The 12,059-nt window shown below is 39.6% G+C and overlaps 1 protein-coding gene across 1 annotated transcript; it reads left to right on the top strand.

Annotated features, from left to right (window-relative positions):
- The first annotated feature begins 610 nt into the window (after positions 1 to 610).
- Positions 611 to 3,852, top strand: LOC132790357 (pickpocket protein 28). Its single transcript, XM_060798855.1, has 6 exons — positions 611 to 1,233; positions 1,685 to 1,945; positions 2,002 to 2,206; positions 2,264 to 2,534; positions 3,114 to 3,369; positions 3,426 to 3,852. Exons 1-6 carry the CDS (start codon positions 671 to 673, stop codon positions 3,670 to 3,672), a joined length of 1,803 nt encoding a protein of 600 aa, XP_060654838.1. The 5' UTR covers positions 611 to 670; the 3' UTR covers positions 3,673 to 3,852.
- Positions 3,853 to 12,059: the final 8,207 nt, after the last annotated feature.

The raw sequence follows: 12,059 nt of genomic DNA, 5'->3' as shown, positions 1-12,059 counted from the left end.
CGGTGTCTGCAACTGCGTCTGCTACCTGAACGTCTGCTCGTTGTGCCGGCCGTTTAGTTTCTGTTTCGAGGTCGAGTTAAGCGCCTGCGGTTGAGCCGAGTCCAGGATTTAAAATGCATAAGCAAAAGGCCAATGGCTGCGCAAGTGACAATGAAAGGGGAAGGTGAACAGGAGTCAGGGGTCGGGAGTCAGGTGACATAGACACTGCAGCAGCCGCTATTCAATTTGGCCACACTTTATAAGCTCGGGGCTGGGCAACCTTAAAGTGCGCTGCGGCTAATTAGAATGCCTCGCCCTGTGGTGTGCACCAAAGGTAACATTTAGACACCAGAAATTACGAGTAACCAACTGGGGACCTTGTCCAACATGGCGCACACAAATTACCGCGAGCTTCGCCAATGAAGTAATTGAAATGACACCGAAAAACTAGTTAATTTCACACACATTTCTCACCTGGCGTATGCGTGATGCGACGGCATCTGCGTGCAGCGTTGAAAGAACCCACGCCATCGCCGATCCCCAGAGGAAGAAACATTCCTCATTCCCAAGTTCACACCGTGCACTATAAAAGGCAACTTCCTAGCCGCATTTCGCCTGACTAAGTCAAAGCAGTTCAAGCTCGTCGGATCGCAAAAGCGCGTTGTGTGTCGTCGTCGTTGTCGTCGTCGCAATGTCATCGTACAGCACGGAGCCACAGATGCCCATCGTGGATCTGGAGGTGCCGCCCAAGCAATTCAATCCTGTCTCGTTGGCCACGTCGAATCAATGGAAGCGAGCAGCGCTCATGGCCAAATCGGCTTCGGCCTGCCGCGAATCGGATGACAGCGAGGATGAAGTGGATACCAAGCAGCAGATCAAGTATGGCAGCGGCTTCCAGGCTGCCATGGCCATCATCCATGAGTACTGTGACTACAGCACTATTCATGGTATACGTTATCTTGGCGAGAAGAAACGTCCGTGGTTGGAGCGTTTATTCTGGGTTAGCGTTTTTTTGCTTTCCATTTGCACGTGCTTCAAGCTGACGATGAACATTTGGGACAAGTGGAACAACAATCCGGTGATTGTCAGTTTCGCCGAGAAGTCTACACCAGTGTGGGAGATTCCCTTTCCCTCGGTCACAGTCTGCTCGGAGACTAAGTCCAGACAGCGTGCGTTCAATTTCACCGACAAGTACTGGCAGATTCGAGATTTTAAGAACAATGTCACTGGAGTTATAAATTTTACTGACGAGGAGTAAGTCAATCAAAATACATATATGATTTCTTCAGAAGCTTAAGCTTAATGCTTAGTTAAGAAACCAAGCAATTAAACCTTTATTCAGTTTATATCCCTCTTTAACTTCATATTATGATTATGCACTTTTCTGGAAAACTGATCAAAAATTTTTTAATGTCAATTTTATTTTATAATTTTTAGGGATTTATAATAAGACATAATAATAATTATCCGTTAAATTTGGCTTTCGACTTTATGTAATCATTTGATTCTTTCAATGTAAATCATGATAACAAAACATGAAACAACTGGAAAATATTTTAGGGTTGTTTTAACTAGAAACCAATGATAATATAATATTTTAGTATCGCTTTAGCAATCAGGTTTAATATTTCATGGAAATGGTTTAAACATTTGAAGATCTCATTAGTAAAACAAATTCGTTTTATAATTCTCTTCACCTTCCCAGAAAAGCTACGTTTGGATCCGTAACGCAAGTGTGCGACGCTCATCTGCATGACATAAAATATGGCTTCGATCTAAGACGAGGTATTGAAATTATCGATGAACTGAGCGCATTAGCGCCTAGTTTCGAAGAGAGTTTTCTGGACTGCAAGTGGCGCAATAATCCCATCAAGTGCAACGAAATCTTTCATAAATATGTCACGGATGAAGGAGTTTGCTACAGCTTCAATTCGTTGAGTCCAGCTGAAATATTTCGTGCCGAAGGGTGAGCTCAAGTTATTTCAATTTAAACAATCAATAAACCGAGTATTGCTTTGTCAGCATTATACCCGATATTATATTCCGTGAGGACAATCGCATGAACTCCGAATGGTCTGTGGAGAGTGGCTACAACATTAATGCCAAGACTGAAACTTATCCGAATCGTGTGCTGGGTCCTGGTGCCAAGGCCGGTTTATATTTGTTCCTGGGTGGCATGGAACTGGATTTCGATGATATGTGCCGTGGTCCAGTGCAGGGTTTTAAAGTGAGCCATATTTTATTAATATAGTTGCATTGATCTGAAAGCTAAACTGTCATTTAGATATTGCTGCACACACCGGGTGAAGTGCCACAGGTGGCCAAACAATACTTCCGCATACCCTTCGATCAGGAAGTGCTGATCTCCATACGACCAAAGATTATCACCACCTCTGATGGCCTGAAGTACTACGAGCCACAAAGGCGTCAATGCTACTTCCAGGATGAGCGACATTTGCGTTACTTTAACATCTACTCGCAGAGCAACTGTGAGCTGGAATGTTTGGCCAACTATACGCTAAAAGTCTGCGAATGTGTCAAGTTCTCCATGCCGCGTGAGTGTAGCCACAGCTTAGCTGTTGATAGTTAACATTGTTATTTTTATACACGCTGAACATATACCAATATGTCGTGTTTTGGTACTTACTATTATAATTACAATATTTATGATTCCTGATAATTTGATTGTGATCAGATTCAAATTCTTATGAGTTATTTAAGAAATCATTTAATATGTCTGGTCTTAATTGCTTTTCTTGACAATCTGGTATATTATGTACTCTACGCTATATTTTCAATGTTATAGTATATCAATATACCAAATAATCATTTCAGTTGTTTTCATACCCCATTTATCGTTTCTTGGCTCAAACAATAATTACTAGAATGATTATAATTTCTGAAAATTTGGTTGCAATCAGATAAAAATCATATAAATATTTTGTACTTTATGGTATATTTTGTATTAATAAACTAAACATTCACTTTGGTTTATTTCAGTATTTTAATCTGTATTAATTTGGTATATTTTAACGATAATACCGCACTGTTTTGCTTTCATTGAAATGAATTGAGGATATCTAATAATCGAGCACACTCGACTGTTCCTTTCTTACTGGTGTTTTACCTTGCAGGCAACATGAACGCCCCGGTTTGCGGAGCTGGTAGATTGCAGTGCTACAACGATGCAGAGGACGAGCTGTTGCTCAAGGAATTCCAACAGGGCATGTCTCAAGATGGAGAGAATACTCGTGCCGAAACCGATTGCAATTGTTTGCCCTCATGCACTTCGATTGCTTATGAGGCGGAAATATCTCAGGCTGATTTCGACTACAAGACAGTGGCGAGACAGAATCCGAATGGACAACAGCAGCAGCAAAAGCAAGAGGGGTAAGTTTATTACTAAACAAGTCAATTTAAGACTATTTTCATTCTCTCATTTGCAGCATGAAAATGTCGCGTGTATCAATCTCCTTCAAGGAGGCACAATTCCTTACCTCACGCCGCTCGGAACTTTATGGTACCACCGACTTTCTGGCCAATTGTGGCGGTCTGTTGGGTCTCTTCATGGGTGTCTCCACGTTGAGTATTGTGGAGTTGGTTTATTTCTGTACTGTGCGTTTGATATCCAATTTGCGTATGCGTCGCAAGACACGTAGGGAATTGTCTCTGGCCGCCAACAAGGAGGCTTAACTATGCAAAAAAAAAGAAAAGAAAAAGAAACTGGAAAACGAAGACTGCCGCTTTATCAATTAACAATCAGTGGCAAATGAAAAGGATTCTCAGTCTTTAGTGTACTCTAAATATGTAATGTTTAAACTGCAAACAATGAAAATAAATGTGTGTGTACTCTCGCTCTCTCTGTATCGCACAGCACAGTCAGCAATTGGAGACGTTCAGTAAGGAAGAGTAAGGAAATTGATAGGATAAAGCCCGCATCGTATTGCTGGCAAAGTCAAACGTTGTGGTTTTGGGCTTTAGCTTTGGCTTTGTTGTGTGTGCATTTCAAATGGAATCAATTATTTTATTGTGTGATTTGCTGCTGCAATTCAATTCGATTGCCAAAAGTCAACAGACGTCGCAAGTCGCCACCCCGGCAGACTCATCTTCAGCCTCATATGTTATGCAGGGACGCAGGCCTTTGATTTCGACTGCCAATTGACTCGTCGTCTCCTGATGCAACTAGACGTTGGCTGATGCGGGTTCGCCTCCGTACCTTTAGCTGTGCAAATAACTCAACTCAACTCAACTCGACTCGACTCTTAGCTCGACTCGACTTGAAGTGGAGTTGTGTGCGTCTCTAATGGAAATCCAATTGAATTAAGTTAATTATGTTGGCAAATATTTAAACAATAGCAGCAATTTATGCAGACCACTCACCCACACTCTAAACTGGCAGCTTTAAACTCTCAAGTTGTCAGTTGTCATTTAGTTGAATTCAATTTGCATGCACGGCTCGCGGTCCCATTATTAGTATATAATTTGCATTTGCCGGCACGCAACAACAACTGCTGAACTGTTGTGCAACAGTTGTGTGTGCAACGATTGAAATATGCATGACACATACACAGAGAGAGAAAAGCGGCAGAGTTCGCGATGTTGAGTTCATTATGGCAACAAGTGTCGAAATGTGTCGAAATATTGCAAATAAAGTTGACACATTTGCATACCTAATAACATTTTCCATGCACATGTGGAAAAGTTGCTGCCAGCTACCGGAGTTGTGCTCCCCACGTTGGGCGCCATGCAGCGATACCTACTCCATAATGTACGTATGTGTGTGTTTTGGCACTTTCCACTTCAACGATGCATTCGTGCACGCCATAAATTCGCATGCGGAATAAGTACAAATGAAATTTATGACAATTTTATATTGATGTCTGACTCTGACGCGGCTGTCTGGTGTGCTTTATTGATGGTTGATGGTTGCGTTGCGTGGTTAGCTGCTAAAAATCATAGAACTTCATTTAAAACAAAATTTATTTAATTGGTGTCGAATTAGCTAAAATTGCATATTTAGTATTTATAGAAATTTAAATTAAATTACACATTTTATGCGCAACTGTTAATTCAACTGCTAAAAATCATAAGAAATGTTTAAACTATTGATAGTTGCTTATTTAATGTTGAATTAGTAAAAATTGTGTATTTAATATTTTAAGCTACTAACAAAATTGATGCCCAACTTCTAAAGATGTATTGTACAGTATAGTTTTAGATGGGTTTTAATTTGCTAGGCAATAGCATTTGTACATAATTTACTTTTATATTTTTTATTTTCTTAGCTCTAAATACTCTTTAGATTGCAGAGATGGTCACCATCAATTAAGATCGAATTTCTGTATTAGTATAACCCGTTCAATTACAAAATTAATTAGTTTGCAGCCCAACCAATTGAAAAGCATGTGTTGAAAATAAAGTATATAAATAATTGCAATACTTTATTTTCGACACATATTCTTCAATTGGATAGGCTGTATTTTGTATCCAAACTTTATTAATTAAAACTCATCAACAATTACGCCATAATATAATTATGATGCATTTGCCATATACACATCCCAAGTATTTTTAAAATATTTAAATTGCTTTCTCTGAACAAAAGTCATTGAACAACTCTCGCCACTGTGTTTGTGTGTTGCATTCGCCGTCACTGATGCGCATAATGTGACATTGGCTATTAAGGATTGAAAGCAACTCGTCAACTTTAGCCGATGTCAGTAATCAATTTGCATTTAAAAGCCAGACAGCAGACTGCAGACAGCAGAACGACGAGAGAGAGAGCTTATAAACTTCGGGATAACATGACATTTGACATTGGCAACACAGCAACAGCAACGGCAACGGCAACGCGAGCAACAAGCAACAACAAGGCAGGTTCACGACGGGCCAACTCCATAACAATATCAATAAAAAAAAAGTTGTTTTGCACTTTTGTCAGAGCAATTGCAAGAAATTGCAAAAGGAATTGTAATTAAACTTTTGCACAAATGCAGCGCGTGCAGAGCGAGAAAGAGAGAGAGAGAGAGCTGTCCGCAGTGTCTGGCAGCGGCAACAGCAGCAAAAACAACAATCAAAATGCCTGGCAACAAAAACGAACAACAAACAAACGCGGCTGCATTGGCCAGCATTCGCTTCATTTGCTTGGCATGGCTTTAAATTTCCGGTTTCCGGTTTTAGGCGGCGCACACACTAACACACACACACAAACATAGATAGACGTCGCTATTGGCGGCCATGTTTGTTTGTATTTAAGTCGGTTTCTGAGCAACATTTTGCGGCATTCAACAGCACAGCACGCTGTCATGTCAGGCGACTCAACTGCACACGGAGAGCAGTTGGCTGGGCTGCTTAAGCGGAAATGACTTGAATGCTTTTGCTATCGTCGACACGAGGCGACGTCACACGTGGCGTATGTGGAATTTCGCACTCGATTGCCTGGCCCAGAGTGAGGGCAAAAGTTTTGTGTAACGCGATTAGCGGTTTGCGTTTTGCTTTGTTTTGTTTTGTTGTGTCTGGCCTGGAAAGTCGTTTTGCATACTGCCAAAAGACAGGTGAACTGCAACTCGCTGCAGTAATTGCAGGTTTAGAGACTCCGAGCCGAAGTTTTCGAAAAGTCATTAAAAAGTTGTGAGCGCGAGTGCGCGAAAACTTTAAATGCGAATTGCGAAATTTTTGATTAAATCGTTTGACGGCGCATTTCCGCATTTCTCCAGATCACTGCGACAAGACAATTAATGAAAAATGCATATAGTACTCAAAATGGCAAATCAATGTATATCGTGACATCAATTGCGAATTGCCTCGAACAAGTATTGAGAATATAGTCTCACATTGTCACGCACTCACAGAGTATGGCTTAAGGAATTTGTATGCAAACCGCGCACTAAATTAGATTCTTTTTACTGCATTGGCATCGCCTGTTGATGATGACAACGCCATCAACGCAGCTGCGGATATCCATGAAGCAGCAGCAGCAGCCACCCACAACAGCAGCTCGGGTGATAAAATGCGTAAAGCTCGTTAAAATTGCAGGCATCGCTCCTTTTATAATACGGAGTAATGATAGACTGATGGCAGCAGGGTCATTCGCTGGGTTTGGGGGGGTGTGTGGGGTGGCTATTGATTTGACTTTGGCGTGGCGCGACTTCGGGTAATGCATAGCGAAATGTTTGATTTTGATTGAGATTGGGAGCATGGGGACTTCGCATAAAATTGCCTGATGAGCGTGTCAAATGCCTGTTAAGTGAAGGTCTTGGCATTAATTTTGGCTTCTTTACAAATTATAAGATATAACATATGTGCGAGACACGGTTGCATCACAACTTTTTAGTCGGATCTTAGTAGAAAAGGAATACAGCGATTTAATAAATTACAAATAAATCTCTTACATTCTTGTTAATTTTATTATAAATTGATTCAAATCAAAATTAATATTTAGTTGAATATAGTTCACAAGAAATTTACTCAGTGTGGCAAACAAAAGTTGTGAACGATTGAATATTATAGATAGAGAATTTTAAGTTATGGGTATAGAACACAATTGTTACACTTGTAGTTTCTCTTCAAAATAATACTCAATAAATCAAGCCAATTAAATATTTATTTATAAAATTTGTATATACCAACTAGATTAGCCTTCTAATCTTATAATTAATATACAAAAATTGTATTAAAAAAAATAAAGGAATATAACTGTTAAGCTTTACATATAATACTATGAATCTTGATGTTGATACATTTTATAACATTTTTATAGAAATTAATATAACTAATAAATTGATCTTTATAATTGTATTGATGATTAACATATATTACACTTTGGAAGAAATTAATAGGACTGATAAACTTTGAATATTCCACAACTGATCTTTACTCTCATATTGATAAATCTCTGTACTACGTTCCACAAATATTTGCCAGCTGAAATCTGTGGAAGAATGACTGCATAACATAAATTAAATACACTCGCAAGCACACAAACAAAATACTCGTACTTATTATGCATTACCTAATGAAAACTGGGCTGTGTGTGTGTGTGTGTGTGCCCAAGAATTCAGCCGGAGAAGTCTCAATGGCAATGGCAGCAAGAGCAAGAGACGTAAGCGGAGGGTGTAAGCAAATAATAAATAAATAAATAAACGAAAAGCGCAAATAACATTTGAGCGCCAGATTTAATTTCTAACGTTGAGTGCGCATATTAAAACAGGCAAAAGGACGAAGGACGTGTGCGAGGCTGCGGAGGAGAAGAGAGGACCGAGGCAGGCAACATGGCTGCGAGCAACAAACAAAGATGATGCGGATATCACTGCGTCTGGTGTTAGTGGAAGTGCAACGGAAATGCGGGATTCCTGCCAAAGGGGGACGAAGGAATTGAAGTTGGGGGAAAGATGGAGCTCGAAGCTGTTGCTGGAAGCGAGTCGGGATTCCAAAAAATAAACAATAAAATGTGCCTGCAGAGGGGGGAGGACGAAAGCTGGCAAATGCTGAAAATTAAACACGCCAAGTGGCATGGGGGAGTCATGAGGGGGCGTGTCGGAAGGCGTAATAGAAGTTAGCGCGGGTAAACAATGAATTACGGAATCATGAAAGCAAATTGACTTTAATGCAAAAATCAAATATTTACACAGCGCGAGCTCAGCTCAAGGCAATTGCAATTGCAATGCGAGCTGCGAATGCTGAGGGGAAACAAAGACAGTAGCGACAAGGAGTGAGTGAGAGCGAGATAGCGACAGACATACAGAATACAGTTAGATAAAGGCAAACAAACACACACACAAATTGAGGTTATGTTAGACGTAGCGCTTGCCCCAAAAACTCGTTTCGGCACTTAAATGCCAATGCACACACACTCGCACACCACCACACTCTCGCTCACACACACACCCTTACACTCAATGCCATATCTAAGTGATGTCTGAGCTCAGATATGAGCAAAGCAGAATGCGGGCCAAGGGATTGCTGAAAGAAAAGAAAGAGAAGGACGGGAAATTTGAGAGTGGTTGAAGAGGGCAGAGAGCGAGGGGGAGGGTCTGCGGCGTATCCGGTTTTTGAGTGTATGTTATTAGCTCCGGCTCCGGCTGCTGTGGCTGTGGCTGTCCGGCGTGCCAGAATTTTACGATTTCATTCATTTTTGTGGCTGCCATTTGACGCCGCAAAATATGCAACAAAATTTTATTTCCAAATGCAGCCTGCACTGTGCACTCTGGTAAATAAAAATAAGCAAAAGCAACTACAAAACAAAAACAAAACCACAACAAAAATGTGCAAATAAAAATAAAAACTATTAGCAAACGCGTTGCAAACTCAATTCCGCATCAACTTTATGAGACTTTACACAGTTTACGCCAAGAATTTCGCAATTAGATTGCCAACAAACGAACATTACAAAACAAAAGAAAAGATAAAAAGAAACCAACAAAAACTAGACCATAGAGGATGCATTGCACAAATCAGAAAGCCATAAAAGTGTCGCTTTCAATTCCCGAACTCAAACCCCAAACAAGCGACAGGCGACAATCGAAGCCAACAAGTGAAATTGAAACATTGCACGGACTACAAATTGATGATGAAGTGTTGTGTGCTTCGAGTCCTGTGGGACTGGATTGCCGCTTCTTCCTTCATGCTTCCTTTTTTTGGGTTGGTGCTAGCGCCAAGCGCGTTTATTGCTAAACAACGGGTGAGCTGAGTTCGTGAGCAGATTTGTCACTGGCTTGGTGAGAGATTTTTAATTGGAAGGAAATGGAAATTTGGGAATTTAAATTTACTCTTAAATGTCAAACTATTTGTGAATTTATTGTTTTAATTTATACACTAAAAACCGTTATGTATAGCCGAGATATAATATTCAATTGTAAAGAAACAAAGTCCAAATTAAATTCAATCGATAAATTTAAAAATCAAGAGAATAATTCTAGAATAATGCTAAATTCACCAAATGAAAAAAGTATATTAAAGTTTCTATGTTTTATCAATTAATAATTTCGTTTACGATTGATTCAAAAGTTCCTAAATTCAAAACTGTGTCTACTTTATAACGTATATTTTTCTGTGTTTGTTTTCTAACACTAATTTAACAAGAACTGCGTTTTATTGAAAGAAAAATGCTATATTTACATAATGAAAAACTCATGACTATTAATAGATAATTAAAAAAAAATAAATAAAACGAATTTAAGCAAAATATTTTTATAAAAATATTCTATATTTCCACTAAAGTGTATTCAGCATTCCATCAGCTGCTTTTTGAATCAATTTTTGCTTTTTTTATTGTTGCACTGTTCCATATTACTTTTTATTGCGATGCCTGGCGATGATTGACACCTCGTCTGGCAATAAATTTTTTAATTTTCAAAGCGCTGTGATAAACTCGCTGACTTTCTGAGGGCATACTCACTGCCTTCCTCGTTGTCTGTCTGTCCGTCTGTCTGTTTGGTTGACTGAGTGACTGAATGACTGACTGAGGACACGCATTCGCTCTCGATGCGGAGCTTGTTAAATTCAAATTAGAGTCTTGTTCTTGCTTCCAAGTTGCGTTCATAGACTTGCCTTTGCCGCTGACAGCGAAGATAAATGACAGTGCGCTCTATGCGATCGCACAACAAATTAACCTTGTTAAGGGGCTGTGCAGCAGCCAGCAGCCAACAGCCAGCAACAGTTACAAGTGTATGTAATTTTTTATCGTCTCCAAAGCAGACACTACCTCGAGTCTGACTGACTTATGAATGGCGTGTGGCAGTTTCGGGTGGGCGGGTTTTGTGTTTCAGTTGACTCCAGTTCAACAACGCTCTCTGCATCGATAAATCAGTTTGTATATCAAATTGAATTCACGAGCGTGCACTTGACACCAGCACACGCACATTTATCAGCCGCCTTCCGTCTTTCTTTTCTCAAACAAGCAAGTTTGCATGCAGCGAAAACAAAAACGAAGAAAAAAAGAGCAAGGGGCAAATCTTTAAGCCGCACGCAGCATGAAAAGAAAGCCACAAAATTTTAATTTCAACTAAGAGCGAAGGCTAAACATCACCGTTTTGCATTATAAATTATTCATTACATTGGACCAGACCACGCCCACTCCCCCTCCCAACGCAGCCGCTGACGGCAGATCGTTTGCACCTAATTTGATTTTTAGTTGTGCTGAATGCTGGCTGCCTTCCTCTCTGCTTACTGAATTTCAGTGGTTCCCTATCCTGGATATCCTATTCTATGCAGTGAGTGCTCGCTGGCTGAACTGCGGTTGCCCCGTGGCATTCTTTTTGTTGTTGCCGCACATGAGCATTGGCCACGCCTTGCTTTAGCTTGCCTCAGCTTGCCCCAGCTTGGCGCTTTATTTCTCTCCTTTTTGTTCGTTGCCATCTTCGGGGTTTCATTCATTGCGACTCCCGTCGAAAAAATGTCTGTTATGTGGCTGCCAGAATTTTGCAGTAATTAATGGCAACTGTTTGATTAAAAAATTCCATAGACTCTCCTCTCGTGTGTATAAGTGAGTGTGTGTAACTCAACGCGTTGAACTGGCCAAGAGTCAACCCCAAGCACTAGCTGCAAATCTATGCAAAATTCCAGAAATTGCTTTAATCTCGACACTTATTTTAATCACAGTTCTTGCCATAAAAGAGATACTAGCATAACATAGCTGTGGCAGTTGTCCAGCTGGATGTAAATTCTGATTCAAAATTTTGTTCATATACATATGTTGTTAGATATTGCCTAAGCAAATTTACATTTTGTGCTTGGCATTAATTAATATTTATAATACATTTAATTGCACAGAAATTAAACTGATAAAGTCCATGATAAAAACAAGAATGAATCAAGATGTTTGAAATATTGAAGCAAGAAGAAGAGTTCTTAAATCAAGTTCAAAATTCTACAAAATTTACTATTATTATAATTCTTAATCAATTCTTTATTGTTGTGTTATTAAATTTTTATTAAAAATGTGTTGGCAAAAAGCCAACTAACTAGTTGCTTTGGCTGACAATCTGGTATATTTTGTGTGGTATATTTTCAATATACCAAAAATAGCCGTTGGTATATATGTATATATTTTTTAGTACTTCTGAGGTATATTAAGTTGGTTA

The sequence above is a fragment of the Drosophila nasuta genome, chromosome 3, assembly GCF_023558535.2.
Source record: "Drosophila nasuta strain 15112-1781.00 chromosome 3, ASM2355853v1, whole genome shotgun sequence".
NCBI lineage: Eukaryota > Metazoa > Arthropoda > Insecta > Diptera > Drosophilidae > Drosophila > Drosophila nasuta.
The sequence above is the reverse complement of the archived record's forward strand: the minus strand, read 5'-3'. Positions and strand labels throughout refer to the sequence as shown.

What these genes read in the sequence shown, in the direction of transcription:
- LOC132790357 (XM_060798855.1), top strand. Translation starts at nt 671, where the DNA reads ATGTCATCGTACAGCACGGAGCCACAGATGCCCATCGTGGATCTGGAG. An exon ending in GTCCAGTGCAGGGTTTTAAA is followed by an intron (nt 2,207 to 2,263) that starts GTGAGCCATATT and finishes ACTGTCATTTAG; the next exon opens with ATATTGCTGCACACACCGGG. An exon ending in TGTCAAGTTCTCCATGCCGC is followed by an intron (nt 2,535 to 3,113) that starts GTGAGTGTAGCC and finishes TTTACCTTGCAG; the next exon opens with GCAACATGAACGCCCCGGTT.